This window comes from Mytilus trossulus, chromosome 10, assembly GCF_036588685.1.
Source record: "Mytilus trossulus isolate FHL-02 chromosome 10, PNRI_Mtr1.1.1.hap1, whole genome shotgun sequence".
NCBI classification, from domain to species: Eukaryota; Metazoa; Mollusca; class Bivalvia; order Mytilida; family Mytilidae; genus Mytilus; species Mytilus trossulus.
The window spans coordinates 69,363,670-69,386,468 of record NC_086382.1 but is presented as its reverse complement, the minus strand read 5'-3'; the positions used below and the strand labels follow the sequence as shown (position 1 = coordinate 69,386,468).

The window sequence follows — 22,799 nt, the reverse complement described above, 5'->3', positions numbered from 1 at the left end:
CTTCCTTGTTGACACTGACAGAAAGATGCTCTTATTGGTGATACAATGGATTTTGCTTATCGTAAAAGGTTAGAAATTAGTTCATATATTTTCTGTATTCACGTTGGAGTCAAATCTGTGTCCAGCCTCTTAGCTGTGTCCACATCTATATCTGTATATTAACGCCATAGAATCACGAATTCGTGTCTTTTCTTTTCTCACATCTATCTCCTTTTCAACAAGCCGTGGCCTATGTCATGTATGTGTTGAAATCAGGATTATAAAATTGTTATCAAATACATTTTTTGGTTGTTGTCAAATACATTACACATGTTACACGCCTTTCACATGGATATTTGTTTATGCGTTTTGCAAATCGGATGAGTCAACCCCTGTATGCCAGGTTTTTAGAGTTTGATCTTATGCTATATTGTTACAACAACGTCGAAGGTAATGTCGGTATGTTTTTCGATTTATCCTGCCACATTTTATATGATTGTACCTGTCCAAAGTCACAATTGAGTCAAAAAGATAACCCAACCAAAGAGCAGAAACCAGCCGATTGCCACCAATGGGTCTTCAACACTGCGAGAAAATCCCGTACGCGAATTACCTCAAAAGTTAAAACTGTTTGAGACCATTTACGTAATTTTTTGGGAAAAAAAGACGGATGCTTGTTATGACTACAAGGTTTATTGTCAAATTGAAATCCGGAATACTGAATTGTAGTAAACTGTCTATTAATTAAGTGTTAAACAAGCTCATAATTTTGTACGAAAACACAAGTTTTAACTGAAATCCATTCATCTGAATAATTGACAACATCTTAATAAACAATTTTGTAGTAAAATGTTGCTTTTAAGTGAAAAAACAAATTAGAAAAAAACATGCACATATTGCAAAGTAAACTGATGTTAATTTCCGGCCATGTTTTTTGTTCTACTAAAACAAACAAAAAATATAGCTAATAAACAACGTATACTTGACTGAAAAGATCTTTTAAATACTGATAGATAAATGGTCTGAATAGAAAGAAACTAAGGCTCCACCTGCCTAAGAAAAGTTGAATCATAAAAAATGACTATGGCTATTCTTTTTATGTTCAGATTTGTAATTTCGTTCTTCCATCATTTGTGCATTTTTAGCATTCCAGATGAAGTTCAAATAAATCCAGAAGTGTACTTCGGACATTTATAAAGTATATATGATGTTTTTCTCTCAACTAATGTAAAAAAGAAGATATGGTATGATTTCTATAGGTCACCGTAAGGCCTTAAAAAATGAACAAAGCCCATACCGCATGTAACACAGCAACAAACGATAACCAATGAATTATAGGCTCCTGACTTGAGACAGACACAGACAAACATAATGTGGCGGGGTTTTAAAAACATGTTAGCGGGATCTCCATACTCCCCTTACCTGGTTATGGGACAGTAGGAAACAGTACAACATCAGAAAATCAGCTGGAAAAGGCTCAACTCATCAGATGGATACAAACATAAATACATATAACTAAAACGTAGAGTGGACGTGGCCGGGTACTTGTACATACAAAAACAAAACATGTGTGGACGAATGTTTACATAGACCTATGCTTAAAATAATGTGTTAATATTGGAAAAAAAATAGTATGCAGCTTGAAATTCATATTCATGCGAATGATGGTAGTTGGTTAAGTATTCTTAAAGGTTTATGCCAATCAAATTTCATAGTTTGCACACAATTTTAACGTTATTCTAAGTAATATTTGACGGAAAAGAGTTTTGTTGGTTAGTTTGCCTTGATACAACTTGAACTCAAGTGTGTATTCTTGTGTTTGTGATGTGTTGTTGGGTGTTTCACTAGTACACGGACGACAAATGCCAAGTATAATCTTTAACAGAGTTACCCTGGTCAAATATTTGAGATTGAATTGTCTCCCTTTTTCCGAAATGCATTCAGCCATAATTTCGCCTTTATCTTCATATTTTTCCTTCATCTAATTAGGATATTTGAATTAAGACAACATTAGTGGAAAACGTTTATTTTCAGTTAGGGAATCATGAATACATTGGACAATTAAAAAAATCTTTTGTTGGTTGATACTGTACGTGTAAGTCTTTTTTGTTTGATAGAAACAAACCGATCAAAAAACAGATACAGCCCAATGCCATTAATCGGCTGAATTCTGCTTTATGGTCTGGTGTTGTCTTTTTGAAATGATTTCGTCTTTCAATTTTTTGATACTTCGTCATCCGGGCTTTAATATCTCAGATCGTTAATCTATGTCCTAGCTTAGACTATTTCTTACGAGTTATTTATTGTGAATTGTTGCAACTGTCTTTTTTAAACTGATTTTTATCGACTGCTGTTGCATTGCTTTCTAAACTAAGGAGAGAATTTTGAGTCGGTAAACATATTTGTCCACCACCATAATTTATGCTCGGTCATATGCTACTTAGTGCTTGACTAATTTGCTGCTTTTAATATTTGTGTTTGGTTTGCACATGTTTGCTTTCTCGTTTTAATTCCCTTTCCAAAAAAGAGATTTCGTCAGTGTACAATTAGTCGATCTTTAAGCTAACATGTACATCTTAAACTTGAAAAAGCAGTTTTGATTTTTTTAGTATTTAGTAATCCTGGTAACTTGAAATTATTTACCATTAAATCGCAAGAAAAATAATCGTAATTAATGGAAGCAAAGGAAGATATAAAGAGCTGATATCCAGTTTAAGATTCAATAACTGGAGACACTGCTATACATCTGTTATACTTTGTTTTAATAAAATCAACGGTACCAATTTTGTTGCACCAGATGCGCATTTCGACAATACATGTCTCTTCAGTGATGCTCGTGGCCAAAATATTTGAAATCCAAAGCTTATATATAAAGGTGAAGAGCTCAAGGGTTAATAATTCAGTCAAAGCATATTATTATTATAATATTATAATTGAAATAAAAAATCTCAAATACAAATATCATCTCACGTTGTTGACGATATCCACGATATTCACACCAACATAGGTTGTATCTCTAATTTAAAGTTGTGTTTGGCGTATAGTTGTCATAACTAGTATTTTGAAGGTTTTTTTTAACCCCGTCAGATAGACCTTATAGTCAAGTCAGAATCACCATGTGTGAAATTATACAAAAATCTAAAGATGAATATTTATGGTTGATACAAAACTTCACGCCAACATATACATGTGTCGTATATCTTATATCAAGATAGTTCTTGTTTGTTTATTGTCGTCAGTACATAGTTAATGCAATCTGAAATTGAGCCCTGGGTCTGGACTAAAGCTCAATAATGAAGGTCATACGGTAACCAATAGTTGCTTAAAATCAACATTACTCCCCCTTGTAGTTAGCTATCTGATTGTTTATATTGTTAGATATCGACCATTTATCTTTTGTGGTTAAACAAAGGATTTTTTAAAAGTTTTATTCTTTATGCTTCATATATACTTCATACGAAATAAAATGCCCCTCCGCACCAATTTTTTCAACAAATAAAAAGATTGTGCGTTCCCTTCTATGATGTCAAAATTAGAAAGAAAATTTACGGAACATCTGAGTGACAATCTCCTGGTTATATTGTACCAAACATCTCTTTAAACAAGTATCTACAGTAAGGTTGAACACATAAGTAACGAAGTTTTTTGGGGGAAAGAACTTCTTGCAAACACGTTTATGAAATATCTAATGAAACAAGTGTGGACACAGGCTCGTGGATTGTATCCAGCATATAAAGAATAACACGGTCAAACTAATAAAACCGAAACAAATTCGAATTTGATTTGGATTTAATCATGGACATTTGCCATCCAGACGATACCACCAGAAAGACAGATATACAGACAGATAAGACCATCAGACCGACAAGACCATCAGAGAGACAGACCGACATAAAAAAAACCACCACCAGACAGATACAAACAAGACCACCAAAGAGACACAGACAGACAGACAGACAGACAAGACCACCAAACAGACAGACACACCAGATAAACAGACAGACGGACATTAACACCAGATAAACAGACATATAGACAAGATCACCAGACAGACAGACATACAAGACAACCAGACTAGACCACCAATCAGACAGACAGACAGACAGACATGACCAGACAGACAGACAGACAGACAGACAGACAGACAGACAGACAGACAGACAGACAGACAGACAGACAGACAGACAGACAGACAGACAGACAGACAGACAGACAGACAGACAGACAGACAGACAGACAGACAGACAGACAGACAGACAGACAGACAGACAGACAAGACCAACCGATAGACAGACAAACAAATATAATAAAGTATCCTACAGCTCCACTGCACAGGTCAGGAACTTGTATAACCAGTTAACACTTAGTCTAGATGAGTAACGATCTTTATCAATCAATAAAATGTTTTTTAGATAATTAAGCACAAGTCCCACACAAATCAATTTAGTTTAATTAACCCAAGTCAAACTTAAGGATGTTTGCTACTCTATTTAAAAAAAAAACCAAGCTTTTTAAAAGACTGTTATAAATTGATAGTATACAATTAAAGAAAATATAAAAGCAGAAAAATGGAGGGTCCGTGTGCATGTTTTCGAGATATGAATAAAAAAAGGGGGTTAATGGACAAAAAAATTCGAGGCACATTGAAGGATAAAACCAGAGAATTCGGGAAATCTGACAAAATGTCTAAAAACTGAGTAGCAAACCTCCTTAATCAGCCTATATTTGCGTCTTGGCTTTAAACGTCATATATAAATATGTAACATAACGTTGCTATGAAATAAAGAGAAAAGCAAATATATTTACGGGTTCCCAAAAGGTACATGAAATACTGTGGAGACCGAATGTCTTCAGATAAGCCTTTTTCAAATGATTTTTACATTTCGTTCTTATATTGTACTGTAACACCACTGTTTCAGTTTAGGGGGAGGATTGGGACTCCGCTAACCTGTTTGACCCCGTTTTACGTATATATGTGCCTGTACCCAAGTCTAGAGCCTGTAATTCATTGGTTGTCGTTTGGTGCCGTGTTATATATTTGTTTTTCGTTCATTTTTTTGTACATTTATTAGGATTTTAATATTTTATTGTTAATCTTTAAGAAATGAGTCTATCTCAATTATTGGTCTCTTTAAAACTGAGTCGATCCAGAGCTTTACATTTTGTGTAGAAAATGCATATTCCTATAAAGCAGATAAAAGGCCTAGACCACAATTCATTGACGGTTCATGTAATTGTTGTCGTAACTCATATAGCTACGACTGGATTACGAACTTGACAGATAAAAATTAATTGGAAATTAGTGATACGAAGCAAAAATGTAATTTGTTTTTAAACAACAATTTCCTATAAGAAATAGTTTTCTGTGATATACATGTATATGACTTTTTGTTTTTTTATATCCCCCTTTTGACGCTTTTATACCCCCTTGTTGACACAATGTAAACGGATTCAACCTATGAGATTAAAACATTTGTTTCATCAAAGAGCTTAACACATTTGTTTCATCAAAGAGCTTAAAACATTTGTTTCATCATTTGATTTTTTAGATAAGGTTGTACAAGTTCCGGTAAGATGAAATTAAAAAAAAAAGGCAGGACAGAAATTTTGATTTAAAAAATACAGGACATGAGTTTCGAGAAATCATGCATTGAATTTGCGCTTCAGAATTGTGCAACATTTCGCGAAACTAAATTGAATCTGTAGGGAAAAAAGACTTCATCTTATCTGTGAGAAGATATATTTAAACTTCAATGTTAGATTACGTTATACAGCCGATGTTAGTTTCTTTATCGCCCCTGGAGTGCCGAGCATCTCCACCTTTTTGGTTCTAAACTTCTCGGATGGGTAGATTTGTATAGAAATAGTTCTAGGTGTTTTTTTTTGTTTTTTTTTATCTGGGTTACAATGCAAAATCACTGCAAGTACCAGTTTTGAATAGAAATAGTTCTAGGTGTTTTTTTTGTTTTTTTTATCTGGGTTACAATGCAAAATCACTGCAAGTTCCAGCTCAGGCTAACTATTCACTAGAAGATGGAGTAAATTAAAATAGTTCCGGAACAAAATCGATCAATGTTGGGCGTTATAACGTTGCAACTACGAGACAGGGCTTTACGGGTTGGGTGCTTTCTATAAGGTCTGCGTTCTCAAATTCATATATGGACTTGACAAGGATGTAAACTTGTTTCATTGGCACTCACATCACTTCTTTTTATTTATATTGATAGGTTAAAATTCTAATTTGGGTGCTTTCTGTGACGTTTTCAAGTTGTGTTATAAAATATCGGCCTAATGTAGTAGTGCTCATTTCACACTTTAAAGTATTGCCGCTGCTGCTGTTGCTTCATGTTGAGTCATATACAAGGTGTGTCCATGTAATGCTTTTACTTCCTCTACAGCTCTTGTGCTCACTACCTTCTTGTGTGTGTTTTGCTGCTGTCGCTAGTCGAGGATAGATAGTTGCTGTTGCTGCTGCTTAAAATACTTATATTAAGATTTTTTTTAATAAACTGTGTTCAATGCTCCTGAAACTTTTGTCGTTCTAATTCACTTCCTAAGTAGTCATGATACTGCTGTTGCTTGAGGGAAGAACAAACAGAGGGGATTTTTCTTTGAACTCATAAACATATAAATAAAGAAAAAAAATCATGCATTTGAATGTGATTTTCTTTATTTGATTCTTAAAAGCAGCAAATTAACAGCGACATCATATCTATCAATCAACAGCAGAATACAATGAGCATAAGAGCAAGCTAAAAAGGGCCCCAAAATGACCATTGTATCACAATTCAAACAGGAAAACCGACGGTCTAATCTATTGACCAAAACGAGAAACATTTATCAAACATACCAACAAACGACAAGCACTGTTCCTGAATTAAATTCCCGACTTAGGAATATATGCAGCGGATTTGAACGTTTTAACAGTGGCCAACCTTCACCCTAAACCTGATACAGCAGTATATTAACATTACAAACAGAAAAGACGCACTATAAAATATTAATTGAAAACGGCTTTACTCAGACTATAAAATAAATGAATGTAATATGAAATCGTGTGTACCATTGTATGACTGAAATTTCCTCAAATTTACTTTACATATGTTGTAATGGCTCTTGCTCTTTCTACATGAAAGAGAATAAACTTTCAAAGAGGAAAAAAAAATTGCAGCCATCAGCTGCATTTCCTTTTATCTGTTTTGACTCCTTATAATTTTAAAATCTTGATTTATTTCCTTGCATAAACTTCAAAGTTTGTTCGATTTCCTGTAGTATGCGCTGTAACGCATTTACAAAAATTGGAATTGATGACTAGGGACTCTACAAAGATCTTCTAGTAATCTAAATAAGTGTCCATCGGTTGATAAATAACATTGCGCATTAACAAAGCAACTGTAAAGATACACATGTCGTCTTCACCGAAAACTTTAACAAATCAATTTAGAAAAAAAGGTATCAAATATGACAACTTAAATTAAAAGATACTGATATATTTCATTTTATCTATAAAAATCATATTTTTTAGCTTACTGTCAAAAAAAAAATATGAATCTGTAAAAACAATCACGGACTTACCATCTGACGTATGCAAAGTCAGTGATTAATACATGTACGTTTTCACCTGTTTAACGGTCTAAAATGATTTTGGGAAAAGAAAGACAATCCAAATAAATAATTTGCACTTTCATATGTATAATGTATGTTGAAATGACGCTTGGAAGGTATAAATAACATGAAGTTGACACTTCATACGTACAAATACCATTGTTAAGTAACATTTAACGTATAAAGTAGATACTTATGTTGCTTGTGTTGTTTTCTCTATAAAACGGTTAATGAGAATAAGTAATCTGATTATACAATGATTATAAAACCCAATGATCCATGTAATAAAGGAAAAACGTAACAGTTTCATGTTTTAGCATCGATAACCTTAAGCTTGGAAAAACAATTTCAAAAGTGTAGTACATACTACGGGGTGCCAACTAGCTCGTGCGCACAGGTTTTTATTATTTATTGCGATGCACACAAGGCTCCCATAGTTGTAAGTAAACTTACTTCTGATTTTTCATTTTATACATAAGTCGAATGAAGAGTTTATTTTCTATTGTTCTTGACTCACCAGTAAACCATCTAAGAAAGCATTATGATTTTCTAGATTTCATTATGAAATTTGATTTCAGAGAAAATGTAAAATGAACAACACAAACAAATGTAAGACCTTGGATGAATTATGGTGTTCAGGTTGAGATACAAAACTGAAATAGAAATGATGAGTTTTGAACTAGGTCACAGTTATTTTGTTTCAAAGTATGCATCATTAATGATGGCACTAATCATATATCATATTTTATAGAAAATGCTTCATTTGGGTACTGTTGCAAATATGTTCTCAATTAGAGACATATAATAATACTTTTTGAACACTGATATTACAATCTTTTGTAGATAATGAACCTTACACTCATTCATCTGGACGTTTATTGCAAAAAGGTATTCCTTTGTATTCGCACATTTCAATTTTTTGTTTACCTGCAATGGAAATAAATTTAAAAATAACTATTTCTTTTCGATGATGTAGGAAAACTATTATAATTCTATGTTTTTGTTCAAGTTTCAGAATGTGTGATTAATACATGTGTTGGAAATGACATAACGCCATCAAGAGGTAAAAATCCAATCAAATCCAAATATGACAATATTTTTTCTTTTCTTGTACTTACTTAATAGTAAGTACTAATGTAACAGAACACCCCTGTCATGATAAGTTGTAAAAATGAATAAGCTCTACTACACTAAAAATTTAGTTGGATGTTTTTGAAGCCAAATGTTTTTCATCAGAATAATCATCAAATTATTTGATCGGTGCCAACCAAAATATAGTGATCTCACATGACGTTCATGAATGTGAGAAGTTAAATGACAAAAATACTGAACTCCGGGGAAAATTCAAAACGAAAAGTCCCTTATCAAATGTCAAAATCAAATCAAACGAATGAACAACAACTGTCATATTCCTGACTTGGTACAGGCATTTTCAAATGTAGAAAATGGTGGATTGAACCTGGTTTTATAGCGCTAAACCTCTCAAGTGTATGGCAGTTGCATCAAATTCTATTATATTTATAACGATGCGTGAAGAAAACATACATAATATGTAAAATAGTAAATATGGGTTCAGCAGTCATCACTGTGCTACGTCATATGTACCAAAGAAACACAAAAAGTCACACGTGCAAAACACCCCAGCAAAAACGAAAGATAATACAAACACATTGACGTGGTGTATAAGTACCGAACCACGTCAAATGGATATCACTGAAAAAAGACTAAACAGTGAAAGTAATATTAATAATAAAACAAATAAAAATTAAAGAACAATATTACACGTTGCTGAGATTACAAACAACGTCAGTACGCAGAATCTATACATCAAGACCATCGTGTTTAAGTTGAAACGTAAAATTTATCAAAAAGGTCTTGGTACCTTTGGATGAACTTTTTTTTTTATTAAAAGGACGAGACGTTCTTTTACATACCCACCCTGTTCATTAAATTACTGCTCAAACACTCCTGACGTTTTACAAAGTCTGAGTTGCAGCTACAAGCTCTTTAAATACTTATGAGTTGGGAAATATATATCTCATATGCAGGTGAAGTTGGTATATTGCTACACAGGTAGGGAAAATTGATAATTTCAAAATTAAAATCGTCTCGTTTGTCATAGATTCTGGTACTGAGATGACTGTGTATGTCAAATTCGAGGTATAGGTCTAAAAATTAGGCGGAGGAAACAGTGTCTGTTGTTTCTTTAATTTCTAGTTCTGAGGGATATATTAATGAAACCCAATCAGAAAAGTGCGGATTGTTAATGGAAAGAACATTATACATATATCTGAAAGGGAAATACAATGATCTGGCTTCTTTGATCTTCTTGTGTTTGACAAGTTTGTAGGAACTCCGATTAATATGAAAATAAGAGGCCGACACGGAGAGGCGCACAGTTCTTTCCCATAAGAATGCCGACGATATGTTGAAAACGTCTTCCTCCACACTCAACAAATATGTTGTCGATAAGAAACTCCAGCATACTGTATGGAACGCCACAGCTGTCTTATGTGTCCCTCATTTATAACGTTATGTTGTTTTATTATTATTAAAGAATGAAATTACCACATCGAAAACTGAAACAAACACATCATGTGGTGTAAAATCGTCAACTTTTGAAAAAAAAATTACTTAATGTTGAAGCCATATAAAGAATTGAAAAATCATCATTACGAAATAACAAATCTACATCATGTAATGAAACAACTACGTTACGTTCTGTCACATACACATCAAGTTATGTTAAAACCACATTGTCTAATGACATAACAACATTTAATAATGATGAAACCACATCGAGTAATGACAGAACCATATTAAGTAATGACAAAACTATATCAAGTCAATACGAAACCATATCATGTAATATCGAAATATCATTATGTAATGACTATTCTATATATATTGAGTTATATCAAACATCATTACTTAATGTCAAAACCATATTATGCAAAGACAAACTAAACTATATCAAGTCAATACGAAACCATATCATGTAATATCGAAATATCATTATGTAATGACTATTCTATATATATTGAGTTATATCAAACATCATTACTTAATGTCAAAACCATATCATGCAAAGACAAACTATCATCAAGTACTAATAAAACAGCAAACCGTAATATCGGAGTTCCACATAAAACAGCTGTGGCGTTCTATACTACTAATCACGTGTTCCTCTATGTGACAAATTTTTGGTTGAATTCAGATGTATTTCAAATAGTTATCAAAAGTACCAGGATTATCAAAAACAGTTTATAAAATTTGAGAGATGGAAAATATTTGTCCTAACTACATGTACAACCTGGATTTTTAATGATTTGTACTATTCGGACTTACTTCAGTCAACTCAACATAGGAATTTATACGTTTGCTTATACTAGTATTAAGTTAATTAACGACGGCATTTTATGTGAATTTTGAAGGTTTTTCAATATATTGATAACATTATAAACTCACATCACTGATCATGTTTCTCTGATTCTGCTAAAAGAAAACTAGAATTGTATACAGAGACAACGTTTCCTTCATATTGTCTTAAAATTATTTTCTATACGACTATGAAAAGAATAATAATATGTTTGTTGCGTTAAAATTGCAGAGAATCGCCTCAGAATGGTAAATGACATAGGACTATTTAGATTTTATCAAATTGTTAAACACTTTAATCAAGTTTCATTATTTATCAACCTCAAGGTAAACATGATGAAAATATAAGTTCTTAAAGTTAACGTTTATTGCCATCGTATATAAAAATCGTTGCGCAAAACTTTAGCATTTTATATAAAAATATTTCAGTGGCGGAAATGTGCCAATCAACAAAAGTGGTGGAGAATAATAATGACACCAATGGTATATTTCTTTCTCTCAAAGAGCAAGTAAATAATTGTTCTTGTACTGTATCAGTTAAGAACGGACAAGGATTTGTAGGAGTGTATATCAAACGACTTAACTTCCTTGCAGACAAGCCATTGTGTGGAATGGACATAGATGTGTATCAACATGGACCAAACGAAACCGTTCTACTTAATCCAATACCTACTAGATGTAACAGTACAAAGAAAGATAAAGGTCTTTCCCTTTTGGAATACGAACAACTACAGTTCGTATCCAGAGTAGTAGGAGGAATGTTTTCTTTTGGATACTGCATACAGATAGGAATAGGTTCGTTCGAAATGTGAATTTGTATTTAAAGTGTAGATCTAAGTGTCCACCCAATTATCGTTTATTGCCATGCAGGATTTAAAGAATGAGAAACAAAGACTTTCCTATCTGTTTCTCAGTAACTCAGATATATGAAACAGCCGTAGAGTCTAATTAATTTTGCCATCACAGTATTTGAAAAAAAAAATGAGATTTGTATTATAAGAATCAAAACATCAACATTAAAATCTGTTTTCATCATTCCACATCAATTCTGCGCACTTATGTTACTATGCACTAATACACATGTTCAAATACATTCTATGTATTTGAAGCATGTACATGTAATATCTTTGGATAAATAGTTTATCTCACGCGCAGGTAAACAAGACATATGTTCTATTCATTTGATTAAACTTTTTTTGTGCATCATAATTCATCTGTAAATTTGTATATTTCATGACAAAACTTATGAAAATCTAATACACATGTCATCGCGTCTAACCCTATATTATAATTTTGGAATATATTTAGCCGTCTTTTTTATTGACAAGATCTTGCTTGTCCTTCCTTGATTTGGAAATTGTTACTACACCTTGATATCTGTTTTTATATGTGCATATTTTGAATAATCTATTTATATTTTACAGTACATAAGCAAAACGTTAAGGATAACATTTATTTAGAGATAGCATGTGAAAATCAGACAATTACGACACATACAGATACACCAACCTATCCACAGACAACGATCAACGATGTCATTACTTCATCACAAATTATATCGACATTGTCAACTACTATGTCCATGAGTGATCAATCCCAAATACATGACGAGACTGATGTTGAAGGTACAATATATATACATTCAATCATTTGAGGTTCGTGTTTTCTATGTTGTGTATTGTGTTATGTGTACTGTTGTTTGTCTGTTTGTCTGTTTGTCTTTTTCGCCATTGCGTTGTCAGTTTATTTTCGTCTCATAAGTTTGAATGTCCATTTGGTATCTGACGCATCTCAATTATCTGAATACTTTACAATCTCGATATTTTAATAGAGAAATTGACCAAACTTGAATTTGTTAAAAAATATACGTTAACAGTCACATGTAAGACCGATGTTGAAACAAAAAGTGACGTTTTATGGAATATTTCGAAATGATAGATTTGTTATATCCACTTTTGAATTTGAGCCTCTCTTATGACCAAATCTTTTACAAAATTAATCGATTCTACTGAAGTTGAAATTTTTACAATATTTTAAAAATGTTAAAATCTTTCATCAGATATACGTCAGTATTTAGGCCAAAATTAACCCTTACATGTTGTGTTCATTGATGTCCTTTTGTCTTTGGGAATAGTGTATCTTGGAAGTCATAGCATTTTTTTTATGTATTTTTTATTTGATTGATATGTTGATGAATTGGCCTATAACACCACTATCAATACTATTGCGCGATTTCTTGGTGGTGGGTTTTTATTGGTGGAGGAAGCCGGAGACCCGAAGAGAACCATCTACCGCGGTAGAAAAATATTTCATTTTTTATGAAATCAGTCAACAAATTGTTATATTTTGTTAATATTTTCATAAGTTCAGTCTTGTAATATTTTTCAGGTGACAATACACTTTACATAGCCGAGGGAGCAGGTGGTGGGTTTGTTCTGTGTGTTTTAGTTGTAGTTGTCATCTTATTATGCAAAAGGTACATGTAAAATTACACAAGATAAGAGAAAATGAGTGTTTTATAGAATCAAGATACTAAGTAAGTCAAAACTACGTTTGAGTTTGTTTTGAGTAACACGTGTTGCAATGTACTAAAACACAAATATTCAATATCACAAACTAGTCAAAACATTTACTAAATTTTATCATCGGTATAAAGACATCATTCGTAAATATAGCTCAACATGCAGACTTTTTATACGTTCAGGTATTTCACATCCAATTTTTTATGGAAATATTCTTTATAAAGCACAAAGGTGTCAGTATTCACCTCATAAACTTACAAAACCTTTGAATAGACTTATTAAGAAGGGGTATAATTACGATACTGTTGTCAAGTCATTAAAGATTGCATATTTTGGCGTAAATATTGAGTCACTGATAAGGTCTTTGCGTCTGAACTAAACACATTTATTCTAAAAACAGTTGTTGGCATGACACGGGTTATGTTCTTCTCATATATGTTATGATGGTATGATACTAAACCCCTTACGGGAAGGATTGTGCCTGATGTTCATTTGATGAAATCATAATCTTTCAGTCAGTTTAATTGAAGTCTGGAGCTGGCATGTCAGTTAACTGCTAGTAGTCTGTTGTTATTTATGTATTATTGTCATTTTGTTTATTTTCTTTGGTTACATCTTCTGACATCAGACTCGGACTTCTCTTGAACTGAATTTTAATGTGCGTATTGTTATGCTTTTACTTTTCTACACTGGTTAGAGGTATAGGGGGAGGGTTGAGATCTCACAAACATGTTTAACCCCGCCGCATTTTTGCGCCTGTCCCAAGTCAGGAGCCTCTGGCCTTTGTTAGTCTTGTATTATTTAAAATTTTAGTTTCTTGTGTACAATTTGGAAATTAGTATGGCGTTCATTATCACTGAACTAGTATATATTTGTTTAGGGGCAAGCTGAAGGACGCCTCCGGGTGCGGGAATTTCTCGCTACATTGAAGACCTGTTGGTGACCTTCTGCTGTTGTATTTTTTTATTTTGGTCGGGTTGTTGTCTCTTTGACACATTCCCCATTTCCATTCTCAATTTTAAATGATGAGGGTATATTCAGTGCAGGCTATTCTTGTTCAGATTTATTGTGCCCGATAAAATTCGAAAAGTTTTTTTGTTTAAACTTTACCAACAGACATATAAAATCTACCTTACTCAACCCATAAGTAAAATCAGTGCGCAATTGCAGAATCAATACTAAAGCATTAGTGTGATTTTAGTTTAGTTTAGTTTAGTTTAAACAATATTTTATTCAAATAAATTGAATTGGATTGGGCAACAGGCATAGCCTATGTAAGCCCTCTCCACAAAACAAGGTACAATATATTACATTCAAACAAAGCAACACATACACAAACATAAAGACAAAACAGAATTAATTTTTCAAAAACACCTCTTAGCTGACTGGAATGATGTTTCAAATAGTTAGCTCAGATCAAAAGTATGACTATTTTCAAAATGCTTCAAATGTAAACTCAGAAAAATTAATAAAAAATATACTATGAAAAAAAAAGATTAAGTTTTATAAACTCCAACGTTGATTTAGAGGTCTCATATTAAACTAAATGGTCTCCAGTCAGCTATCTAAAATAATAAATTTAATAACTCATTTTTAAAACAACATGTTTGATATCATGTACTTATTTTTACTAAATTATTGCACCTGAAGAAAAACGACAGCGAGTAGTAACCATATTGATACATTAAAGAATTATAATAATATAAAAAGAATTTAGAATGTTAATAATAAAAGAAAAAAAAATAGATTTAAGAAATTAAAGATATACAAATTGAATATATGAATGATATAGAAATAAAGGTGCATTTAGTAGCTTTTTAGCTTTAATAATATTAATTTCAATGTACTGTCATTTCATTATAACTTTTTTTCAATATTAATTATTTTTCATTGATAGTGTGATTTTACAGTGCATATATCCACTTGCATGCGAACAAATTAATGTTGCAGAAAATTAGGAGATGGTTTTGATGTTTAATTGCACGTTTCTCTGAATTACTGTAATAGAAAAAACAAAGATCTATCTATATCTATAAAAAAAATAAGTTTACGTAATAAAATAACCAAGCTTGTTCTATTAAAACAATTCCGTAAGTGTTGCTATATATTGACGTGAAATATACTGTTCCCGGGTTGGTTATATAAAATAATTGTTTCGTCAAATAAGATGTATGAAAACCATAATTCATAAAGTAAAAACAAATAAACTAATTTTTGTTATTCAATTGTACATGTTTTTTTATACACTTACAGGAGAAAGTCGCATCATTCTCGCAAAAAGGATAGCAATGCAAACTGCACAGCTAACTCTATCGCCGCTGATGACGATGAAGACGATGGTCTAAAATACAATATGCTTTATGTCTCATCCGAACGACACGACGATATTGATGTTAATTATTCTACTGCTGATGGAGATACACCTAGGCATATAAGTTGTGAAGATGAGGGTTGTTATAGTTCAGTTGACGATACCAAAATTATTCAAAATTCAAATTCATATACTCACGAAGTAACTAATACTGCTTTTGAATTCAGTGAAGATAACAGCGTTGAACATAAGAATGCCCCTATCGAAAGGGGTTGTGTATATGCAGTTGTAGACAAAAGTCACAAAACTAATAGTTCTGTCAAAAATATAGAAAACGCTTCTTCAAGTGCAACTTATGCCGTTGTAGACAAAAACATAATGAGACATCAACAAGAAGGGAATACATAATAAAACCAGAACAAAGATGTATATTCAACAGTCTATAAATTAATATTTTCTCTTCAACTAAATTGTAAAAAAAAGATCCAAAAATTATGAGGTGAAAACCTATCATATTGTTATAGGATACAATAATATACCTTTTCCTCAAAGCATTACACTAGTCTGCATGTTCGTCAATTTGTTAAACATTAGTATCACGGGTAGTAAGGTCGTCATATCGAGGAGCGTTTAGTACAGTGATTTTGTCATAGTTTGGATAAGTTTGACATGACGGTGTTAAGTCTTTTTGATGAAAATCAATGTAAAAATGTAAACATTGGGATATTTTGTAAACGAAACTTCTGATCATTAATTCAAGCTGGTAAGTACCTTTGTATAAAGTTAATATGTTAGTACATCACAAGTTGTATCATATGGTTAATGATTTAATACAGAACAAAGCTTGCGTATGTCAAAATTTAAAACTTGCTTATTGGTTTATCGTGAATAAAAAAACTTATTTTCTTACAGTCTGTTACATCACATATATCTTCGTGATATAACACTGCGGTCAATTATTCTGAAAAATACCTACTTTTGCAATTAATTCAAAATTACTGAAATATCTGTGTCATGGTTTGGTTAATTCGTGTCATGGTTAAGTTCATGTTCGACATGGTTCAGTTATGTAATTCTTGTCGTGTATAATGAAGAGTTACTATCAAAATTAACAAAAATCGTTCCAATTGAAACACAAAAGGACATAAGAACGCACATACAATGTAGTAATATATTATAAGTAGATGCAATATGATTGCCAATGATATAACTATCCACCTGAGATCAAATGACGTAGATGTTAGCAGCTATTTGTTATCAAGGGTCCTTCAACATTCAACAATGAGCAAAACCATATTTCTAAGCAAGATATAAAAGGCTGCGACAAAATTCAATGTATAGGAATTCCAATTAGAAAACCATCAGCCTAATTTCTGTCCAAAATAAATAGCAAATTTGATACACAGTTACAAACGATATTCACGGCATTACAGACACTTAACTTGAGACAGTATAAACACAATATTGCAGAGTAAAACATGTTTGCGGGCTCCCCAACCTCTTCTTCGCCGTAACCATGCCACACAGGTAGAACTCACCAGATCGGGTTTAAACAAGAAAATCAAGTAACAGAAACACCAAAAACACAAATAAAGTACAGATATTTAGTAGGACATTCTTTCAAACTAATAACAAATAATAAAAAGTCATGATTCTTAGATAGCTTCTTCTAAATTTCATAGTGGAATTATGCTGCCAATATTGTGAGCATCTTTGGATTATGTCTAGCAATAAATAACGATATATATTTAACACTGTAGTTTAATTGAATGGCATTATATGAAACAATATTGAGAGGATCCTATTTTTTAATATTTGTTTCTTAATGTTTAAATTTTTTATTGCCGCAGTTATATTATAAACTTGAATCATAAAGAACTTATTAAACAATACTAAGTTTATTTATTTCAGTAGCTACAGTGTATTCAATGTTTGACCAACCCCGAAGATCTACTGCTAAACGTAAAAGTTCAATCGTGAACCTATATGATGGATTTCCACATGGTGCTCAAGAAATCATCGTCAGTACCATAAAAGAGCATGTTATGATATCTAAAAATGTCATTATCTGGAAAATGAGACAATATATCATTTAAACTTTATGAATGCTAGAAATGAATCAGTATCACCAACAGGCTCAAATGACCCGTCTAAAGGAGCAATAGATGCAGTTGCCTCTGAAAAATTGTATGAGCCCAATTCAATGCATTTGTGTAAAATTTGGAGCCTTATCGTGTAAATTAATAACAAACACAAAAACAAATATGAATTTGACTGCGTTGATTTTATGCTAAACATATTTAGTTACACAAATTGAAAAGAAGTTATAAACTACGAAATCATGAAAATATAAGTTTTCAAAACAGGCATTCATAAGCGCTAACTATTGTGAAAGGAAGGGTTTTACACATTTGATTTCAAAAACATATTCACTGAATTCCGAAGTGGCCACTCATCAAAAATGTCCAGAACCTAGTGACGCGACATGTTATCCTATGTCATACCTTACTGATTTACGCTATACTGAGACTACTTTGATGGTTTCAGATCTCTGGCTGTCTCTGTCCAATTTATTTACCCATTTTATAGAAACAGGCAGATACAGAGTTTGGCCTATTTAATTTATCCTATTGTTGAAGAATTCATTCTTGTGTGGTTTGGTTTTCAATCCTTTTTTCAATCACGTTTATTAATATACCACCTCATACTTAAAACTAGATAGCAGGAGTTTTTTTTCACAAAGTATAGAAACTATATTACATAAAAAGTCAAATATTTTAAATAATTTAATGATATTATACACGATGCATTTATACAATATTACAAAGATTTTTATTGATTCGTAATAATAATTGATAAACTTGAACATTATATCGGCTGAAATCCAAAGTTGGAGTTGTGATCTTTCATATTTTAAATTCGAACTTTGAAAGTACTTTTTATTGTAATTTCACCTATTATAATTTTAAAACCAATAAGTTTTAAAACTGTTGTCCATGCTACGCGTAACGTAACTATTCGGTTTCGTAAATGGTTGACGACTTATGATGTCCTCTTAATTTTGGTTAGTTTTGTATTTGGGTTACTGTATCATGGACTTATAACCCTACATCTCATTTTATTCATCATAAACTGGTTCAAAATTTAAAATAAAGAAAAAACAACAAATGTATAGTTTTCTAGAAAAGAAAAGGAAAAACAAAAATAACTTTTTGACTAGCTGCCACTTTTGAGTAGAAGTCTTTAGCTATTTCACTAGTGATGCCGCTCATGATATCCCCGTCAGAGTCGAGCATAGACATATGGAGAAAATATTATATGAGAAACAGAAGCAACGCTTTGCCTTTTTTTTGTAAAATTTTATCGAAAGCTAGTTTAAAAGAGCAGTGAATTTTAAATTTATATTGTAGAAAACTTACGAAAAGTAACATGATATGTTTAATTTACGCTTTTACGATTACACCCACTAAATTTGGTTAAACAGGCTTTTTTCTTCTCAGGCAGTTAATATATAGTGTAACTTCGTTCAATAACAGGCGCTATCAATCAAATTTTCAGTATTAAAGTGAAACACAAATATATTTATTTCGATCTAAACCATGACAATCTTGACCAAAACCATGACGATTTTCAAGACTCTTAACCGAACCATGTCAATCGCTTAACCGAACCATAGCAATTCCGATATCTTGCTTATTCTGTGTTAATTTCGTGAAACAACAATTCCAATATAGATCGTTTGACCTCCAATACAGATTCAATCATCTTATTTGCTTTTTATCTGCTCGTGTTAATAGAACTGAGGCAATAGTTTGTGGAAACAACATAAATTAACCATGTCAAACTTATCCAAACTATGACTTAATCACTGTACTAAACGCTCCTCGATATGACGACCTTACTACCCGTGAGTATGATATAGCTTGAATGACTATTGCAACTGGTATATATTATGTATAGCCATTTAAACTTTGATAACACAACATATAAGGGAATGCTTATTCTATTATATCTTATATAGATTATTCACAAAATTACCTACACAGAAAATTACATCCTTAAATGTCAGTCTTAAAAATATATATATGTACATCATCCTTTATACTTGTTTATTTCTTTTTGTGGCACTGAAAAAAGAACTGTTTTGGTTTTGTTTGGTTGTATTTTTGGAACATCCGTTAACATAAAATAATTATGGTCTCATTCAAAATAACTCATTGCAGTCGCTCATGTAAATTAATTCCCTTTCAATGTTCAACGGTTAAAAAGATTGAAACAGTTAAATATCGTGTACTGATTAGTTAACCTTTCCCGATAGTTCATGAAAAAAAAAATCATTTCAAATTGGCGAAATTATCTGCAACCTCAAGACACTGACTGAATGTATATCTGCACGCAAAAATGAATCTTATTTATCGATCGTTTCTTAGTCGATTGACCTTTATCTTCAACCTTGTACTTGTTTGGCTTCATAACTATTTTGATCTGAGCGTCACTCATGAGTCTTATGTAGACGAAACGCGATGGATTTTTGAGAGAAGATAATCTTTTAATATTCAACTTCAGACTGCCTACAATGTAACGTTATATCCAGTCTTCTACACTTTTCCCAATATTGGCAAGATCATTTTACTCAAGGAAAAACCGTCGACTAGAATTTGATGTAGCAAGAGAAAACTTTCTGTAGGTGTTTTCTTCAATTGGATGAGTAGTTTTGAGAAGAATATACTTTTTAGATTTATTACTTATTCGACAAAGACAGCTCACTATGGTAAGCCAGTAACTCCTGTCTTCAAATTAACCATTTTCTCTGCATATTGGTAAATAAGAAATCTGTGGTAAGAGCAATACATGTGTTTAAATAGTTTCATTTCTCCAATACAATCCCTATCTCTTGGATGGGGTTCGACTTTAAAGAATGGCAAATGGTTTTCTTTTTCAAGAATCAACGCTTATCCATTGTATCTATATAACATTAGGTAATTCAATGCGACTATTATATAGGTAAATATTTTTACTTGCTATACAACCAGGTTTAATCCACCATTTACTTAGAGAAATGTCGTAAAATATCACTGACAGACTCAAAAATGTACTATATTTTTCTCAAGCCAATTTTTCTTGGAAAACATTTTATATTTATTACCTATTGAACTAGATTTCTGAAAAATTCGGGTAGTCTTAGATCGATCCGTTGTTTCTTTTGTCTTAAATAAAACTCACCAAAGATACCGGGGTGTTCTTTGTTGAACATCTATTTATCAGTGTTAAACGAGGGTTGCATTCTGTAATAGCATGTGTTTTGTTTTGTTATAAAACATGACTTTGTTTATTTTATTTTTTTAATATTGTCACTCTTTTTTTAATGTCACAATTTTTAGCATTTTAGTTCTTATTACTTATTTTCATAATGCAAATTGTGTGAATCGAATTGGTATCAGTATCTTTTATTTGTATTTAGATATATACAGTCACGTCTTTATTAAAGAATTAAATGCTTTTTTTTTTTTACTTCATTAGGGTATAAAAGCGTTGACCGAAGTATATTTTGTATTTCTTAGCGTGCTCTTATCGAGTGCTCAATGTCGTAGGTTCGAACCCCGCCTGGTCAAACATTTCTTATAAAATGGGCTTTTGCTCCCTTTCCGCTAAGCTTGCTGTACTAAAAATTAAAAAAAAACTATTGGGTCGGGTAATATGCCTTCCTGTGAACTGCTTCCTTGTGAATTAACAAGTTAAAATTACAACAAAGTATTCTTTCTAGTCCAAAGCATGGTTGATACTCATATCGAATTAATCCTTCGCCTTATCATCATCATTTAACTTCGACAGTTGAGTAACAGAACAATAATAGCATAAACATCATCATGTTGATATTATCCACAACTGAAACACCATACAAATTGATTATGAGCATGTTACTGGTCTATGATTATACGGAATGACTGGAAGTTTGTTGAATCAAATTCTTTAATAAAAAGCATTAAAAGCGTCCGAGTGTTCCCGTCTTCTTTATATTAATATGAGCTTTACCTGCTTCTAACTGATTGTAATGTTAGATATGTTCCAAACCCATTCAAGCATTTAATAATTTAAAACACTTAGCTTCTGGTTAACAACTTAACTAGTTCAATGCTTCCTTGTTTATTTTGATAGAATTAAGAAACGTTATGTATATTTAACAGTGATTAAATGGACTCTGTATATAAGGCCGTGTTCACACCAAACTCCGTGTACAGTAAACATGCTTACATTTGGTTTAATGTAATCTACACTAGTTTCACATAAGATTTGTCCACATCTGTACACATTGTTTAGTTACCTGTACATAAGATTTGTTCACACATGTAAACTATATGTCATTTAAATTTAAAAAAAAATCATGTCATACAGATGATTAGAATGAAAAAATAGTCTGAATCTAAAGTTGCCCCATACATTATAGTGTTAAATTGGTGCCATCGAAAAAAAATGAATATTAACTGTTGTGCGAGAAAAAAATCGGACTTAGACGCTCCCCCCCCCCCCAACCTCTTTTTTTTAAAATAAAGTAGTTGCTCCTTTAAAAAAGTAATATTGGATGATTTGCAGTAGTTTAAAGATGTCTTGACTACGCTTTAAAAATGTTGCATCACCGTGCTTATAGACAAAGAAAAAGCATGTTAAGGATCACTACATTTCTATCTTTTCTGTTTGTTCCAAATGGTATTGTTTCTGCAAGTTTGTTGTTTTTTTGGCAAAAGGAGAGGGTTCTATTTTTGTTTTATTTCTAATTGTATTTTACCGGTTCTGAGATTCTACACAAACAAACAATTAATCTCACCCTTTTTAGTAATGCATTTATGAGTGAATCGTTGTTTGAGTAAAGACCAGTGGCAAATATTTCTGTCAGTTTATACCTCCAGTTGATTCGGGAAGACCTTTTCTAATGAATTATGTGTTCGGCAATGATGATGGATGAGTCTTGATAAGGGGTTTATAAGGCTACGTAAAGTGTTTTTATT

At 32.0% G+C, this 22,799-nt stretch overlaps 1 protein-coding gene and 1 long non-coding RNA gene across 2 annotated transcripts; both read left to right on the top strand.

Moving 5' to 3' along the window:
* LOC134685979 (uncharacterized) lies at positions 1–11,428 on the top strand. Its single transcript, XR_010101489.1, has 3 exons — positions 1–68; positions 8,594–8,647; positions 11,392–11,428. It is a non-coding gene; the product is annotated as an uncharacterized LOC134685979 (long non-coding RNA).
* Positions 11,429–11,470: 42 nt separating this feature from the next.
* LOC134688115 (uncharacterized) lies at positions 11,471–16,203 on the top strand. Its single transcript, XM_063548586.1, has 4 exons — positions 11,471–11,757; positions 12,387–12,587; positions 13,351–13,438; positions 15,738–16,203. The coding sequence occupies exons 1-4, from the start codon at positions 11,574–11,576 to the stop codon at positions 16,201–16,203; spliced, it is 939 nt and encodes a 312-aa protein (XP_063404656.1). The 5' UTR covers positions 11,471–11,573.
* Positions 16,204–22,799: the final 6,596 nt, after the last annotated feature.

Bases quoted from the DNA above. Each gene is read 5' to 3' on its own strand.
- LOC134688115 (XM_063548586.1), top strand. From the start codon at position 11,574: ATGGACATAGATGTGTATCAACATGGACCAAACGAAACCGTTCTACTT. The intron at 11,758-12,386 runs GTTCGTTCGAAA...TATATTTTACAG, and splicing joins CTGCATACAGATAGGAATAG to TACATAAGCAAAACGTTAAG. The intron at 13,439-15,737 runs GTACATGTAAAA...ATACACTTACAG, and splicing joins GTCATCTTATTATGCAAAAG to GAGAAAGTCGCATCATTCTC.